Source organism: Elephas maximus, chromosome 1 (assembly GCF_024166365.1).
Source record: "Elephas maximus indicus isolate mEleMax1 chromosome 1, mEleMax1 primary haplotype, whole genome shotgun sequence".
NCBI lineage: Eukaryota > Metazoa > Chordata > Mammalia > Proboscidea > Elephantidae > Elephas > Elephas maximus.
The window spans coordinates 60,084,036-60,103,220 of record NC_064819.1 but is presented as its reverse complement, the minus strand read 5'-3'; the positions used below and the strand labels follow the sequence as shown (position 1 = coordinate 60,103,220).

The 19,185-nt window shown below is 43.5% G+C and overlaps 1 protein-coding gene across 3 annotated transcripts in view; it reads right to left on the bottom strand.

The window, feature by feature from the left end:
- Positions 1–15,810, bottom strand: part of JARID2 (jumonji and AT-rich interaction domain containing 2) — a 317,022-nt gene extending 301,212 nt beyond the window's left edge. For 2 of the 3 annotated variants that reach the window (XM_049884288.1, XM_049884305.1), the window contains exon 1: positions 14,690–15,810. In XM_049884288.1, coding sequence (XP_049740245.1) covers positions 14,690–14,734 — 45 coding nt within the window. In that variant the 5' untranslated portion in view covers positions 14,735–15,810. Of the gene's footprint in view, positions 1–12,310; positions 12,707–14,689 lie in introns of those variants that run through there. The other variant, XM_049884315.1, reaches the window with a different exon arrangement.
- Positions 15,811–19,185: the final 3,375 nt, after the last annotated feature.

The window sequence follows — 19,185 nt, the reverse complement described above, 5'->3', positions numbered from 1 at the left end:
TTCCCTACGCAGCCAAGTCAGGCACAAGAATACAAGGGCAAGGAAACTTGTCCCAACCTTGGGAAAGCAAGCCAGTTCCCAGAAATGAGAACTTCTGCAGCCCAGGCTGACCCTCAGGTACAGTCAGAGGGGGGGGTTGGGGGGTGCTTATAAAAATACAGAGCACCAACCATCCCGAGGGGTACTAGAATCTCAGCCCTTCTCCCAATGATGACTCAAGGAGTCAGCCAGCTGGGGATAAAGGGGTAGCTCCACCAACTGGTGCTTGAAAAAACAACAAACACACTTGAGGCTGATACTCCCTGGGTTTCTAGAGGCTAACAAACTGACTTAACTTCCCCAGCTTTCTGACATTTAAAAAAAAAAAAAACTCTACACATGCTGCCAAAAGCCCCGTTTATGACCTTTGTCTCCTTTTCAAGGCTACATTTACACTTAACTCTATTTCACCTGGACTGAAAAACAGGGATAGGAGATATAGCCTTTAACTATGTGGCCAGAGCTTCTATTCACCTCAGTTTTCTATAAAATGGACTTTTCTCGTGTGAAATCACTATGGAAACAATAAATGTGGGTGGTTATTTCTGAATAAACTAAAGTCGTCTTCTCTTCAGGATGTTTTTGAGCAGAGTGGGTGTTATAGGATCACCTAGAAGTGTTTTCTACAATCCAAGTTCTTCTGGCACATTTCCTCAAACAGCAAAGAGAGCCCCAAGAGCAGTGATATCTGTGAAAAGCAAGACAAATTGGGAGAAGTGGACGGAAGCCCAGAGGGAGACCCAGGTGTTAGCTTCTGCTGCTCACTCAGGTTTGACCCAGACTTCGCCTTGGGGGCGATATCTATAAAACATAGATCCATTCCTTTCCCATCCCAGACTCTAAATAGAACAAGAAAGATAAAAAGATAAAAGCCACTTCCGAGGGTCGATATGAACAAAAAGTCCAGGGAGCATGCCAGATTAACTTGAGCAAAAGCAGACCCAGCCAGGTCTGCCACTTCTGTCGACAATACAGGGTCACCTCAGCTTTTAATGATTTATTCTGCATCAGAATTGAATGAAAAAAACCTTAGTAAAAAGTATGAGACAGCCAGAAGGCTATAGGGTCCACTCAAGTCCCAGAAAGAATAAAACCTAAAAGGACAACAAGAAAAATACCCACCCCAAAAGCGGGACCAAGATGGCGGAGTACTCAGACACTTCCAGTGAACCCTCTTACAACAAAGACCCGAAAAAAAAGTGAAACCATTACATTTACAACAAGCTAGAAGCCCTGAACATCAAAGGCAAAGTTAGAAAACTGACTGAGTGGCATGGGGAAGGGAGAGATGGTTCAGACGCAGAAAGGAGTTGCTGGACCTGAACCCTCAGTCGCCTGGGACACTCAGGCTGAGGTGGGCTGGTGGCAGCATTCAGCTGCAGTTTCCTCAGGGAGAAATAGCCAGCCACACAGCCTACTCACACCTCCAGAACCAGAGAAGAAAGGCGCTTTCAGCAAAACCTAAGTACTTACATATATTTTACCATGCCTACAGCCCCCAAGCTGGTTTCACTGGCTGTCGCTCTCCCTTGGCCTGAGATAGGTCCTGTTGCACATTCTGAGCCATTCTCCGAGACTTAAAAAAGGAATACATTCACAATCAAGGAAAAAATAATCTGCCAGCTCCACTAACCTAGGGAGCTCAGAACAGAAGCAACTCCTGTCCAGGCATAAACGGTCTGTGAACTTTGAATACCTCCCCCGCCCTGCGCCCCCCCATATGGAACTGTGTGGGCCTATTTCAGGAGAATAAGCCCTTGTTGGCAGACTGCAACTGTTTCAGCTATGCAGTGGGGAAGGGGGTGTTTGACGTTTGACACCAATTTGCCAATTATTAAAACAGGGTCTTCACCTACCCACATCAGGGGCGTAAGGACTGGTGACTCCACTCACGTCACCCACCCACCCGAAACAAGGGTCCAAGAATAACTGGTACCTCCCAGTCCTTACAACCAAAAGCACTGGGCGCCCATGGTCCATCCGTCTGGAGAACCCACCCACCTGTACGCTCTAGGGAATAAGTACACTTTCCTCACAGGCACTCAGGGGACGGTTCTCAGCCCCTGTCTTCTTCAGAGCATGACCCCCTGCTGCAACCAGATACCCGTACCTACACCAATCACCCCTGCCCCTCTAAGGCTGAAACACAGAGCTGTACCACACACTTCATGACCTGGACACCTGAGGTGAATCCATACAAGAAAAGTGAATGAACTCCTAGGCTCATATACCTGGTAATACTGCTAGCCATCTGGTGACAGGACGTTAGAGCTTCAAAGGCAAAAATAATCAAGCTACCTCACTAAGCAACCTATCTGGACATATCAAAACAAAACAAAGCAAGAAATAAGAATATAGTAAGCAAATATAAACTAATACAATAACTTATAGATGGCTCGGAGAGAACAGTCAATATCAAATCATGTAAGGAAGCAGACCATGACCACTTCAACGAGCTCTCAAAACCAAGAATCAAGGGATCTTCTGGATGAAGGTACCTTCCTGAAATTAACAGCTGCAGAACACAAAAGATTAACATACAGAATTCTTCAAGACATCAAGGAGATCAGGCAATACGCAGACCAAACCAAGGAACACACAGATAAAGCAGTCAAAGAAATTAAAAAGGTTATTCAGGAACATAATGAAAAATTTAATAAGCTGCAAGAACCCACAGACACCAATCAGAAACTCTTGAGATTAACAATAAAATTACACAATTAGACAACTCAACAGAAAATCAGAGGAGCAGAACTGACCAAGTGCAAAGCAGAATTGGTGAGGCTGAAGATAAAGAACTTGGCACCGATATATTCGAAGAAAAATCAGATAAAAAATTTTTAAAAAATAAAGAAACCCTAAGAATCATGTGGGACTCTATCAAGAGAAATAACCTACAAGTGATTGGAGTACCAGAACAGGGAGGGATAACAGAAAATACAGATAGAATTGTTGAAGATTTGTTGGCAGAAAACTTCCCTGATCTCGTGAAAGATGAGAAGATATCTATCCAAGATGCTCATCGAACTCCACGTAAAGGTAGATCTTAAAAGTCACCAAGACATACTATAATCAAACTTGCCAAAACCAAAGATAAAAAGAATTTTAAGAGCAGCTAGGAATAAACAAAAAGTCACCTAAAAAGGAGAGTCAGCAGAAACCATGCAGACAAGAAGGCAGTGAGATAACTGATATAAACCACTGAAGGAAAAAATATTGCCAACCAAGAATCATATACCCAGCAAAACTGTCTCTCAAATATGAAGGCAAAATTAGGACATTTCCACATAAACAGAAGTTTAGAGAATTCGTAAAAACCAAACCAAAACTACAAGAAATACTAAAGGGAGTTCTCTGGTTAGAAAATCAATAATATCAGACTAGAACACACTGGACAGGGCAACCAGATGTCAACCCCGATGGGGAAAACACAAAATACATCAAGACTGAAAAAACCACTCAAGACAGGGTAATAGTGACATCATTATGTCATTATGTAAAAAAAAACAACATTAAAACAATAAACAGGGACTAAGAAATGTAGTCATAGATCTTCCATATGGAAAGGAAGACAAGGCAATATAAAAAAATAAAAGTTAGGTTTACACTTAGAAAAAGAGGGGTAAATACTAAGGTAATCAGAAAAGAGACTAATACTCCTACTCATTAAAATAAAACACAAGAAAAAAATTAGACAGCAAAAACAAAATCAACTACAACAAATAAGAGGAAAAGACAATATATAAACTACTCAGCACAAAACATTAAGTGAGAAAAAGAAACTGTCAACAACACACAAAAAAAGACATCAAAATGAGAGCACTAAACTCATACCTAGCCATAATTACAATGAATGTAAATGGACTAAATGCACCAATCAAGTGACAGAGTGAGGCAGAATGGATTAAAAAAACACGATCCTTCTATATGCTGCCTACAACAGACACACCTTAGACTTAGAAACACAAACTAAAACTCAAATGATAGAAAAATATATCAAGCAAACAATCAAAAAAGAACAGGAGTAGCAATATTAATTTCCGACAAAATAGACTTTAAAGTAAATCCACCCCAAAGAACAAGAAGGACACTATATAATGATTAAAGGGACAATACACCAGGAGGATATAACCACATTAAACATTTGTGCACCCAATGACAGGGCTTCAAGATACATAAAGCAAACTCTAACAGCACTGAAAAGTGAGATACACGACGACACTTTCGGTGAATGACACAGCATCCAGAAAGAAGCTCAATAAAGACACATAAGATCTAAATGCCACGAACAACCAACTCAACGTCATAGACATATACAGAACACTCCACCCAACAGCAGCCAAGTACACTTTCTTTTCCAACACACATGGAACATTCTCTAGAATAGACCACATATTAGGTCATAAAGCAAGCCTCAGCAGAATCCGAGACATCGAAATACTATAAAACATCTTCTCTGACTAGTAACGCCACAAAAGTAAAAATCAGTAACAGAAAAAGCAAGGAAAAGAAATCAAACACGTGGAAACTAAACAATACCCTGCTCAAAACTAACTGTATTATAGAAGACATCAAGGATGAATAAAGAAATTCAGAGAATTCAATGAGAATGAAAATATTTCCTTATCAGAACCTTTGGGACACAGTCAAAACAGTGCTCACAGGTCAATTTATATCAATAAATAAAATAAAATAAAATAAAATAAAATAATTTTTTTTTTTTTAATACACACATACAAAAATAAGAAAGGACCAAGATCAAAGAATTATCCCTACAACTTAAACAGAAAGAGAACAACAAAAGAAACCCTCAGGTACCAGAAGAAAACAAGTAATAAAAATTAGAGCAGAACTAAATGAAATAGAGGACAGAAAAACAATCAAAAGAGTTAACAAGACCAAAAGCTGGTTCTTTGAAAAAATTTTAAAAATTGATAAACCATTGGACAAAAGAAAGTAAAAACAGGAGAAGCATATATAACTCGAATAAGAAATGAGATGAGCGATATCACAACAGACCCAAATGAAACTAAAAGAAGCATATCAGACTACTACAAAAAATTGTACTATAACAAATTTGAAAACCTGGAAGAAACGGATGAATTTCTAGAAACACACTATGTACCTAAACTAACACAAACAGAGGTAGAACAACTAAATAAACCCATAACAAAAGGAGATTAAAAAGGTAATTAAACTCTCAACAAAAAAAAAAGCCCTGGCCCCGATGGTTTCACTGGAGAGTTCTATCAAACTTGCAGGGAAGGGTTAACACCACTACTACTAAAGGTATTTCAGAGCAGAGCAAAGGATACAATACTCCCAAACTCATTATATGAAACCAGAATATCCCTGATATGAAAACCAGGTAAATACACCACAAAAGAAAATTACAGACCTGTATCTCTCATGAACTTAGATGCAAAAATCCTCAACAAAATTCTAGCCAACAGAATTCAACAACATATTAAAAAAATAATTCACCATGACCAAGTGGGATTCACATCAGGTATGCAGAGATGGTTCAACATGAGAAAAGCAATTAATGTAATCCATCATATAAATAAATAAAAGAACGAGTTTATCAATTGATGCAGAAAAGGCATCTGACCAAGTTCAACACCCATTTATGATAAAAAAAAAAAAAATTGTCAGTAAAAGAGGAATAGAAGAAAAATTCCTCAACATAATAAAGGACATTTATACAAAGCCAACAACCAACATCACCCTAAATGGAGAGGGTCTGAAAACATTTCCCTTGAGATCGGGAACCAGACAAGGATGCCCTTTACCACCCTTATTCAACATTGTGCTGGGGGTCCTAGCCAGAGCAATTAGGCTAGACAAAGAAATAAAGGGCATCCAGGTTGGTAAGGAAGAAGTAAAGTATCTCTATTTGAAGATGACATGATCTTATACATAGAAAACCCTAAAGAATCCTCAAGAAAACTACTAATAGAATTCAGCAGAGCATCAGGATACAAGATAAACATACAAAAATCAACTGGATTCCTCTACACCAACAAAAAGGACACTGAAGAGGAAATCACCAAATCAATACCATTTACAGTAGCCCCCAAGAAGATAAAATAGTTAGCAGTAAATCTTAGCAGAGATGTAAAAGACCTATACAAAGAAAACTACAAGACGGTACTGCAAGAAACCGAGAGAGACCTACGTAAGTGGAAAAACATACCTTGCTCCTGGATAGGAAGACTTAACATTGTTAAAATGTCTATTCTACCAAATGCCATCTACAGATACAACGCAATTCCCATCCAAATTCCAACGACATTTTTTAATGAGATACAGAAACAAACCACCAACTTCATATGGAAGGCAAAGATGCCTCAGATAAGTAAAGCATTACTGAAAAAGAAAAACGCAGTGGGAGGCCTCACTCTACCTGATTTTAGAACCTATTATACCGCCATAGTAGCCCAAACAGCCTGGTACTGGTATAACAACAGATACATAGACCAATGGAACAGAACTGAAAATCCATCCACATATGAGCAGCTGATATTTGACAAAGGCCCAAAGTCAGTTAAACGGGGAAGACGGTCTCTTTAACAAAATGGTCCTGGCGTAACTGGATATCCATCTGCAAAAAAATGAAACAAGACCCATACCTCACACCATGCACAAAAACGAACTCAAAGTGGATCGAAGACCTAAATATAAAATCTAAAACAATACAGATCATGGAAGAAAAAGTAGGGACAACACTAGAAGTCCTAATGCATGGTGTAAACAGTATACAAAACATTACTAACAACGCAGAAGAAAAACTAGATAACTGGGAGCTCCTAAAAATTAAACACCTATGCTCTTCCAAAGACTTCACCAAAAGAGTAAAAAGACTACCTACAGACTGAGAAAGTTTTTAGCTTTGTCATTTCCAATCAGAGTCTGTATCTCTAAAATCTACATCCTAAAAAAACTCAACTACAAAAAGACAAATAACCCAATTAAAAAATGGCCAAAGGATATGAACAGACACTTCACTGAAGAAGACATTCAGGTAGCTAACAGCTACATGAGGAAATGCTCATGATCATCAGCCATGAGAAAAATGCAAAACTACAATGAGATACCATCTCACTCCAACAAGGTTGGCATTAATCCAAAAAACACAAAATAATAAATACTGGAGAGGTTGTGCAGAGGCTGGAACACATATACACTGCTGGTGGGAATGTCAAATGGTATAACCACTTTGGAAATCGATTTGATGCTTCCTTAAAAAGCTAGAAATAGAACTACCATACAATCCAGCAATCCTACTCCTTGGAATATATCCTAGAGAAATAAGAGCCTTTACACGAACAGATATATGGCACACCCATGTTCAAGCAAGGTGACCATCAATGGATGAATGAACAAATAAGTTATGGTATATTTACACAATGGAATACCAGGTATCGATAAAGAACAATGATGAACCTGTGAAGCATTTCATAACATGCAATCTGGAAGGCATTACATTGAGTGAGATAAGTCAGTTGCAAAAGGCAAATATTGTACAAGACCACTATTATAAGAACTTGAAAAATAGTTTGAGAGAAGAAAATATTCTTTCATGGTTACGAGAATGGGGAGGAAGAAAAGGAGGGAGAGGGGTTTTCACTAACTAGATAATAAATAAGAACCATTCTGGGTGAAAGCAAAGACAACACACAATAGAGAAGAGGTCAGCACAACTGGACTAAACCAAAAGCAAAGAAGTTTCCTGAATAAACTGAACGCTTCCAAAGCCAGCGTAGCAGGGGCGGGGGTTTGGGGACCATGGTTACAGGGGACTTCTAAGTCAACTGGCATAATAAAATCTATTTAGAAAACGTTCCGCATCCCACTCTGGAGAGCGGCATCTGGGATCTTAAATGCTAGCAAGGGCCATCTAAGATGCATTACTGGGTCTCAGTCTACCTGGAGCAAAGGAGAACAAAAAGCACCAAAGACACAAGGTAATTATAAGCCCAACAGACAGAAAAGGCCACATAAACTGGAGACTACATCAGCCTGAGACCAGAAGAACTAGATGGTGCCCAGCTACAAGGGATGACTGCCCTGAAAGGGAACAGGACAGACAACCCCTGAGGGAGCAGGAGAGCAGTGGGATGCAGACCTCAAATTCTCATAAAAATTCTCATTAAAACTTCTTTTAGAAATTCATTAATAGTCTGACTGAGACTAGATGGACCCCAGAGGTCATAGTCCGCAGACCTTCTGTTAGCCTAAGACAGGAACCGTTCCCAAAGCCAACTCTTCAGACAGGGATTGGATTGGAGTATGGGACAAAACTGATACTAGTGAAGAGTGAGCTTCTTGGATCAAGCAGACACATGAGACTACGTGGGCAGCTTATGTCTGGAGAAGACAAGGCAGAGTGGGTCAGAAGCTGGCCGAATGGACAGGAAAAGATAGTGGAGGAAAGGAGTGTGCTGTCTCATCAGATGGAGAGCGGCTAGGAGTGCATAGGAAGGTATATATAAATTTTTATATGAGAAACTGACTTGGTTTGTAAACTTTCACTTAAAGCACAAAAAAAAAAAAAAAAAAATCCCCATCCCAAAAATGTAGATAAATAGCAATGCTTAAACCATAATATTAGGAAACCAATTTCAACATTGTTCCCACCTCTTGGAATCAAAAAAGTGTCTAATGGTAAGGCAAGTATGCAAAAGCCTGTATGGACAAAACTCACCCGCTGCCCTTGAATCAATTGTGACTCATGGCGACCTCATAAGGTTTCTGAGGCTATAAATCTGTACCGAAGCAGACTGCCACATCTTCCTCCCCAGGAGCCACTGGTGGTTTCGAACTGCCGACCTTTCAGTTAGCAGTCAATCACTTTAGCCACTGCGCCACCAGGGCTCCTTTTCTGGACAAAAAGAACCAGGAAAATGAAGGCTGGGGCCTGGAAAAGGAATCAACGCTTTTCTGGGAAGTCAGAGAAATGAGAACAGTTATCTGGAAAATGAAAACAAGATTGTTTTCATTAACAGGTAGGCTTAAGGATTTTAAATGCTACAGACCTTTTGCAGTATCTCACAGGACAAAATAATTTAAGTTTCTGGATTACAAGATACCTGCTTCTCACCTCCATGAGTGAGGTGTAAAATCTTTCTGCCCACCTGCCATCCAGTCAATAGTACAACTTTTTTTTAACTCATCTCAGTAGGACCACTCGTAACTGATCCATCATTTACCAAGGCTACGTGGCATGCATCTAATAGGGAGTCTAATTTAATATTTGGGGATTAAGGCTAAGCAGGTGGCTTAGTGGTTAAGTGCTACGGCTGCTAACCAAAGGGTCGGCAGTTCGAATCCGCCAGGCGCTCCTTGGAAACTCTATGGGGCAGTTCTACTCCGTCCTATAGGGTCGCTATGGAGTTGGAATCGACTGGAGGGCCCTGGGCCAGTGGGTAGTTTAACATTTGGGGATTAAGGCTAAACACAGTACAAGTGCTCTTATCAGAGGTGATGGAGGCCAGACATTGGTTAATCCATGGAAAAAGTTGATGAGACAGGCCACCATTTAAAAAAAAAAAAAAGATTCATTTCTTAACATTTTATTTTAACTTAAAACATATAAATATACTTTTTAGTTGTAAACTTTTTGACGCACGGTCTTTATTTCTGAGTACAGTAATTTCTATGAGTCTTCTCAACTCTAGTAAGTTCTGGTGTTCCTCATTAGGCTTTGTTCGTTCGTTTATTGGGGAAGCGAGTTGAGCATAACTGAAGTTTGGTTCTTAAAGGCGAATCAAGGAAAAAGCAATGCATGTGCAGAATCCTTACAGATTTCCTCCAAACCTTTTAAATGTCTGGCCCACATCTAATTTTAACAGCCTTATTTTTTACAAATTCATTTTTATCAAGTCTTCCCAAAATATTCAACTTAAATGTTTCATAGAAAATGTCTTTCACACTCATTCAGTGGTTCATATAATACTTGAGTAATTACAGTAAGTCCAACTGGAATAACCAGATTTGGGAACAAGTAGCTGACACTTGGCAAGCAAAAGAGCTTTTACAGGTGGGAGCCGAAGGAGGGCAGAGACACATCCCAGAGCGGCCCACTGGCCTGGGGCTTCATGCTGGATTTTCAATCGTCAACATGGCTGGTGGGTTGGTTAGGAGAATTCTTATCATACCCTGAAGGAGACTGAGAAAGATGAGAATACAAGCCAAATTCCAAGACTAAATTGCTTTTACACTGCAGAGCTTTTAACCATTCAGATAAACAAGTCAGGAGTCTGGGTCTCAGACCATCACTTTCAAGGGCAAACCACTAGATGAAAAACAGCCCAGCCTGGTATTTACAAAATGTTTAATGTCCTCGGCTTCATATGACTTCAATGTCTTCTCTGAAAAGAGGAAATGATTTTCTCTTTTCCGAGAGTTTAAATAACCTTTGGGGCAGGGTATATATTAAGATTAACACTGGAGTTATTTCCAAGGCACTTGGAAGTGAGTCAACAGCCCTTAGCCCAGCAACAGGGATTGGTTTAACCTACTATGAGAGGAGAAACAACCATTGTACTCTCTAAGTACCAAATAATTCTATTTGGCTTTTTGGGCCAAGGGCTATAGGGACACAAAAGTCACATATTAGCCTATAGAAAAGACAGGTAGGAATAATCAAGGTTGGACTATTTTCGATTTATTTTTCCTTTTAGTGATGCACTTTGTCCTCTTCACTTGATAGTGTTCTTTCTGTACTCTTCATAGCAATAGCTGTTGTATAGCCTCTGCCCTATATTTATATAACAAAGAGAAAGGTAAGCACAAAGAAAGCCATATGAACAGACTCAAAAGCCGAGAAAAAGAGAAAGTAACTCGTAAGATGTGTCCCCCTAGAACTGTAAAAACCAGATTGGAGAGTTAAATGGGAGGAGGGGAGGAGACTGGTTCATAAATTCAACTACTCTATTTTGGTGTAGCTCTTTTCACTTTTCTTCTTTACAATTTTATGTAATTACGATTATAGTAAATCCTGCTTTTGAATCTTATAATGCAACTTGTTCCAGTTTTTTAATCATACTGCCTTTTAAATCACAAAATTAGATCTTTAAAACTTCCATCATAGTGGTACAAGTTCTACTTGAGCTGTCCTAGAAATCAAACTGGTAATTTGTTCTCGTATTAACTGCATGAACCACGTCTTGTGGAAGAGATGTTTTGGCTTTGTTTTGTTTTGATTTGGTTTCCATCTCGTACCTGCTATAAAAGCATCAAATATCAAATGATTTTGAAGCCTGGATATCCTGGCTGACATTCTCCCTAAGAATAAACCACGAATGGAGTTATGGAAATGGCAGAAAGTGCCCCCAGAGCAAAACATGCAACTGTTTTCACTGTCCAAGTAGACTGGGACTCTGGAATGCAAATGTTTTCAATTATTTAAGGTATTGTAGCGGGACTTGTGCCCAGCACAATTAAGACAGGATTACACTGCAATTTACGAGTTTCTCAAGGATGTCGTTTAATATGAAATATAACGATCGTTTCTCTCAAAGCTTATGGGTCTACAGTTTCAAACCCTAAACTCTGCTCTGCTAAACAGTAAATCCGCTGGCATCTAAGGCGTCTGAGACCAACTGCAGAAAATGTGATGCCTTCCCCCAGCTCAGGTAAATAATACCACCTTATATAGACAGAAGACTGTTTCATATCTTTCATTCACGTCATCTCACTGATCTTCTCAACGACTTGATGAGGTGGCAAAGGCAGGTAATGTTAGCCTCTCTCACTAGGTGATACGTTCTGAACAACAGCTAGGACAAGAAAACCGAGACTTAGAGCCCAGAGATCTTTCAAACAGAATTATCGATGACAACTCTTCCCTCAGTCCAGCCTCACTAGACATAGATCTGGCCCAGCAAAGAAGGAGCGCCCCCCTCCAGAGGCTTCCAAAAAAGTGCAACAGCTGACAGGTAGCCTACTGTGCTGTCACCCTGAAAGGCATCCCCTGCCACATCCTGCAAGGACACCCCAAACCCGACTCAATGACAAGGTGGCCGAATCTGTCCCCCAACAAAGCAAAGCTTTCCCCAAATGAAGTTCACGTCCTTCCTTTGAAAACCGTTGGTGAGGAAACACAACTCCCACAGTATTAATGCAACACCACCAGGAGACCTGGAACAGAGAAAGCCAAAACGTTTCTGCAGAAAGGAGGCGTTTCCTCTCTGCTCCCCACCTCCTAAATGTCATCAGAGAAGGTCTGGGGCCACTGGTTTTGGGACGAAAGGCTCCCAACGCTCACCTGGAGGGAAGCACACCGTTTCGGGGCGGAAGGCAGAGGCACAGCGCATCCTCTTCCTCCTCCCACGCGGCAGTCACAGTCGCGGTCGCAGCGCGCCGCCGCCCAGCTCCTCCGCAGCCCCCGCCTCCGCTCTGCTCCCTCCTCCCCTTGCGGCCCCGACGCGCCTGGAACCTCCCGCCCGACTTTTGACGTCACGGAGAAGGAGGAGGAGGAGGAGGAGGAGGAGGGGGGAAGGTTCCACCCCGGCCCGTCCCTTTGTGACGTCACAATGACAACAGAACGCGGCCGGGAGCGTAGGGGAACCGGGAGACGCGGGGCGCGGAGGGAGGGGGCGCCGGCGGGAGGCGGGGAAGAGCCGGGGGAGAGAAGGAGGGGGCGCACTGACGTCTCGCCAGCTTAACCTGTTGCTCTCAAGGCTGCCTTGGAGGCGGCGCGTAGGGCTGGGAGAGCCGGCCGGGCCTCCGTCAGGCTGGGCCGTGCGCGCGGCAGGGGGTACCGGCGGCAGCTGTGCGCGGCGCGGCCCCCTCCCCGGCACGCCCCCGCCCCCGCCCCCCGCCCCTCCCCGAGCCGTGCAGGCCGCGCTCCGCCAGGCGGCCGGCGCCCGCCGCACCCCACCCACCCGCGAGCCGGCCCGGGGCGCCTGGCGCCTGCCTCGCGCTGCCGCCGGGAGCCCGGAGACTGCCCCCTACAGGCCGCGCGGCCGTCAGCCCCGGCCCGGCCAGCATCGACCCCCGCGCGCCCTCCTTCCCCTCCCTCCTGATCGGCTGGAGCACGTCGGGAACACGGGCTCCGCTCCCGGAGCGTTAACTCGTGCTCTGCCTCCTGCGGCTGCCGCCACTGACGGGGTGGCTGCCACCCGGACTGAACACTCCGGCGGCCGCACCGCTCGCGGACAGGCAACAAAAAAAATCCACTCCACGCTGCTCTGCAACTTAAAGAGACCCGGGGCGGGGTGGGGTGGGGTGGGGAGTGGTTCTTGTCCAAGTTCTGCCCAATTTGCTTTGTGGCTGCATCCGCAACGAACGTGCCCTGGGAAGGCTTCCACGCTCAAAGGCAAGGCTGTCTCCATGCAGTTTATCCTGCCCGAGTTTAAACTAGTCCCTTGCATTCTAGCCAGCCCTCTGCAATGCGGATGTATTTTAATTCGTAAATTTTTTATGGAACAGCATTTTAAGTTGGACTTGATTATTTCACCTGGTATTTCTTTCAGAGTTGCAGTTTAAGTGTCTTCATTAGGGTCAGCCCTCTAGAAGAGGTATTCATTCAGCTTTTCCATTAAATATATTTCTTACAAAACCAGTGCCCCAAAGGTCATCTCCCACTACACCAACACTTACGAAAAAGGGAAAATAGGAACACCCATTTGTCGACTCGAGTTAAATAAAACTTTCTTATAAGGTTGCATTATCCCTAATATAGGTTCATTCGGTCTTTTTTAAAAATGGGTTCTTTCATTTAAAGCGTGCAGCAATCACTGATCAGTCGAGCGCATATTTGGTTAATCCCTCTGTCCCCCTCTCCTCCCTCCCCCTAAACTTTAAAAAAAAAAAAAAAAAAAGGCCACTACACACAAAACAAAAACACTCCCCATGCCAATCAAAATGTAGCCGTACTGTGCACAAAACAAATTTAACTATTCCAAACCATTTCAGCCTCTGAATATCCAGCCAACTTCAGAAGCCCAGTCAACTGGGAGAAATTATTTGTAGTCCCATATGCATTTACACACATACTTAACAGCCAGTGTCTTTTTCCCTCTAAAACTGGAAACCATGAATTTTTAAACAAAACCAGCCCCATTATTAAAGTCAATCCCAACAAACGTATTCGCTGTAATGATTCCCAACTGGTTTACGCTGCGAACCAGATAAGCCAAAACGACCCCATACATTAAATTTGATGTGCCAGTACGAGGAACAAGATCGCCATAATCGGACTCTCGACTGCAACTTACAAAGCTTCCAACACACTAGTGTTACACGATTTTCCAAATAACATTAATAATAATAACAGAGGCTCATCTGCACACAAAGTGCAATATAAGGCCAAATTCGACCGAGAATGCAGTTTAGTTACATTACCGCAGCCCTCCCCCACCCCCCAAGCACCACCAAAAATCCCTTGCCTTTCATCTAAAACTAGATTATGGTTGTGTCATTCGAGGTCAATTTATTCACTTGAGGTATCTCTATACCAATCTGTTTTTTCAACCAAACTAGGCAGACACGACTTTCCCTGAAAAGCCCTCTTTCAGAGAAGAAACAGCCTTATCGGACGCTGTATTTAAAACCCTTCAGCTGCAGAATTATCTATAAACTTGACATTCACAGCCATTGCTTAAAACTGCAAGTCAAAGGATGTGTTGTTAAGAGCACTTACGTATTTCTTCTGAATGATATTCCTCTTGGGTCTTTCCTTGCTCATTCTGAGATCCAAATGCTGATTGCAAAAGAGGACAATTGCTTCATGAATTTAAAGCCGTCAGAAATTTGCAAAAAAATATCCTGGTGGTTTTTATTGTTGTTGGTGGTGGTTGATCTTGTAATCCGACTTTTCTTCCTCTTCCCCCAAAGCCAGATTCGCCTTGAAATAAATCCGAAATTGGGAAGGAAAAAAAAACAAAAAACAAAAAAAGCCAAAGAGGAACGAAGCAAACAAAAAAAAAATTCACTTTAGTAAAACACTCATAATGGAAAATTTCCCCCGAAACACACAAAAAAAAAAACCGACGCCCTTGACTCCCCCCTTTTTTCCTCCAAAAACTACATCAGCGAAACGTGAAGGTCTTTAGCATCTGATCTGTAGTTACATCTTGGAAAAGAAAAGGGAAAGATAAATAAAAAATGTTGGAAGTCACGTTTGTGCTGCAGCAGCAGTGCGAGCAGAAGAGTCAACTCCAGCGGCGGCGGCGGCGGCGGCAGCACCACAGCGAGGGCTCGCCGAGTCTCTTTTTTCCAAGCCCCCTAACCAATGAGAGAGAGGCTATCCAGCCCAACTTTAAATGGACTCTGCTTTTATACAAGTTAGGGCTCCTCGGGTAATTCCCCGTCGGACGCTAGCCGAAAACTCCCACAGCTGAGCCACCAGGCGCCCGCCTACCCCGGCGGCGATCGTCCCTGGCCCAATCCAGAGGACCCCCGCAGCCCCGTCGACTAGACAACCGAGAGGCCTCGACAAAATCTGCCCAGGCAAGCCCCCCGGCACCTCTCCCACGCCGAGCCTTGGAGTGGAATTGAGAGAAGCTCCCTAGCTCAATGCATGGCACGCTCGGTCGCTCCACCTCACCCCTTTTCCCTAGCTTGCCGCTCACCCCCCCCAGCCGCCAGACGCTAGACCTCGCCACTGCCTTCGCTTCTACCTGCAGCCGGGCTGCTGGGTATGAGTGCCCCAGGACGCCCGGCCCCGGGGAGAGCCGCCTATTCCCGGGGCACCTTAGAATGATCCCCTTGATCTTCTGGAAGTTGTAGTCCCCCGACTACAAAATGGCTATGGCCACGGGAGCTGGGAACTACAATTCCCAGCCTGCCCCGCAAGCCTGTCACTCAATTCCTCTCCCTTCTCTCCGTCCCCTCCCCCTACCATCTCTGCCTACAAACGCTTGGACGTGTCCCGCGTGCGACACTGCTAGAGGCTGGCTCCGGATTGGCCCGCAGAGCGTGTGGTCCGCGAGCGAGGAACTCCCCTTGCCGGCTCGCCCCCGCCCCCCCCGGGTCCCACCTCCCCCGGAGGCTGCCAGCCCCCTCTCCGCGCGCCCCGCCCCCACCCGAGGCTCGAACCGCCTGTGGAATCGAGGAATCGCGCGCGCGCGCCGCCCGGAGCCGCGGGGAGGGGCGGGAGGCTTCCCCCGGGAAGGCCTTGGAGCGTGGCGGCACGGGGGGCGGTGTCATTGAGAGGTTGGAGCCCGTCCTAAGTCAGACTGGGCCAGGCACCAAGAGGAATCCTCGGTGCGAACTAGTTGATCGGCGGCGCCTGCTGCTTGTGCCATGCAGCCGGTGTCACCTCAGGACACCGCCTCGCGTATTCGCACAGAGCCCACTCCGGTCTGCCTTCAGGGTAGCCTGAGGTCACCTCTTCCCGCGCCACCCTCCTGTCGACGCCCCGAAGCCGCACACGCCCCCACGCGCGGGGGTGGGCAATCCCGGGTGGCCGGGATCACCGTGTGTCGAGGTCACCTCCCGGCTCGGCACGCGGCCCGGCATTCGCGAACGTGTCGCCACCGGACGAGCGAGAAGGGCTTCCGTGGTGGCCAAAAGTGAAAGCCTGGCGGCTGACTACTATATAAAAAAGAGCCGTCTTTAAAGTGATTGAATGGGATTGTTGCTTTTACGGGCATATTTGTGTCGGATATGTCCATGAGCGAGACTGAAACATTGAGGTAAAAATAAGTGAAACACGGAGACTGAGCCACCCAGAGATGCAAAATGTAAGGAAGCATCTGGAACACCGAGTGCCAGGAATATCAACTGAGTTAGCCGGGAGAGCTGGCTTTTTACCTGCGTGTACCCCCTCTGCCCCCTTCCCGCCGCAGCCCCCTTACTTAATCGCTGAAATAAGTGAAGTAACAGGCCCCGGTGTATGTCTTTGAGCCTTCACCTTACTAACAACTTTGTCAAGTCTCACATAGCCATTCTGAATCGTTAATTTTCTTGTTACAACTGTGGTTTTAGAGAAGTAACGTTTTAAATCACCTTCAGAATAAATGAAAAGTGAGATACGCCTTCCCTCATAACTCATTCCTGTAAATTTTATCCTTCTTCCCATTCATTAGGGTCTGTTTACTTCAAAAGTACAAATACTCGGGTAACACATTCGTTAGATTTTATTTGCGCTAGTTTTGAAGAGATCGTCCTGATGTCTAGAAAGATCTCAGAAACTGAGGGTAAAATGGCTGGATTCAAATCACCCGTTGGCCACTTCCGGAAAGGTACCCCTGGCCTCTGAACTTGTCAGTTTTCTCATCTGCAAATCAGTGAGACTCAAATCTTGCGGTGAGGATTATATAATATCTACCTAGCTAAGTACCAGGAAGGTCTTTGGAAGCATCCTGTAAACATAAGTTGGATATTAAAGGCTTCTTAAAATTCCTTTTTGTTATGACCTTATCTGTTTTTAAAAAAAATCTGAGTGCTTTCTAAAATAAACTAATCTTGTCTTATGTTCATTTCATAATCAGAAAATACCTTCCATGCCTTAATATTGCAGAATTTCTTTGCAGGTGACATTTACTGGGAATGACCCAATAGAACAGACCCAATTTCACAGTTCAGTATTGGCCACCCAAGTGATTGTTATAAGGTTATAAGGAGGTGTTTTCAAAAGACTTTCTGATCATTATGACCTGTATACTGAGGATCACCACTTCTCCACACTGTTATGGTTTTAACCAGCTTTCTGGGGTTTTAGTGTCAGATCTGTCATTCCCTAGGCAAATAAAAAAAAAAAAAAAATAGAACAAAGATGGGTTTCTTCTTGGTTCCCTTAGCTAGCCCCTAAGATTGGGCCTCTCAGTGCTGGGCCTGTGAACTCCCCTGCTGGGCTACCAACTTCAAATTACCATGAATTTACAAGTAGTCTGCTTGTTGAGGCCTGAGGGCAGGGGAAAAGAAGGAATTTGCTCATTTCCAGAAAGATTTGGATAACATTGGTGTTGTTTTCCCTGAAAAGGAAAATAGATTGGCCTTTTTAGCAGTTGAAAGCCTTTCCTGTTGTGGAAATTATCTCCTGATGAATTCCCTTTCCCTGCCATCTTGTCAAAGCCATATATGTTATCTTTACCTTCTTTTTCCTCTTTCACGTTTTCTCTAAGTATAATTCACTCTTTGTCCCAATTATTTTAAAGGTTCAGATCATTTCTCTTAACCTCTTTGAGTCAAGGGGTAGGGAAAACACCTCACTAGGTACAATGATTTTATTTTGGGCTTTCTCTGAAGATACAGAGAAAGCCCAAAAGTCCTTTGTTAAGAAGCATACAGCTCAGTAGAAAAGATACACTTTAAAATCGATAGCAATAGCTCTAAAAAACGCTGTATCAGCAATATAGAAACAATGCTAAAGGGAATCAGAGCTGAGGTGATCAGAAATTAGCGGGTTTTGAAGAATGAGTAGGGGTTCAGCAGTTTGACGTAAGCAGAGCAACTGTCCAGTATATATAAAATAAATAAATAAATGAGACCTGAAGAAGCATGCCGTGTTATGGATGAGACACAATATTTGTTTGGGAGTGACTAGAGATGAGACTGACAGGCAGGAAGGAGCCAGGACCTTCCAGAAAGTCTCTGTATGCCAGGCAAAGGAGTTTGGATTTTGTCCTATAGGCTAAAAGGAACCTTAGGAGGATTTTAACTAGAGGTATAAAAAAAAAAAAAAAAAAAAAAAATTTTTTTTTTTTCTTATAAAGCAGATGGGTGTTTTCGAAAGGTAATTCTGACTGGGAGAGAGAGAATTGAGGATTGGAGAACAGAGACCTTGGAGGCAGTGAGACCTAGACGCCACTTGCAATGTTCTTGCATAAGTGAGTTGAGAAATGGTGATAATCTCAATCAAGTTGAAGAGGGAATACCATACAGAAAACAGGTTGAGAGATACTTAGAATGTCAAAAACCCATGGGGCTGGGGAACTGGTTAGCTGGAAGGAATGGTGAATAACAGGGTCCAGTCTCAAATTGCTCCTTAATTTTACCTTTTATGCTCTTTTGATCAGATCAGTTATCCACTCTCAGGAGAATAGGAACAAGATGGGAATAAGAGAAGTAGAGGTGACAAGTCATCAGACACAAATATGAGCAGGCACTAGTCTGGGTTCATATCTGTATGGGCAAGCATTTAATTAACCATCCTGTCCACTATTCCATTTACTAAAAGAAGTGGCAGGGAAA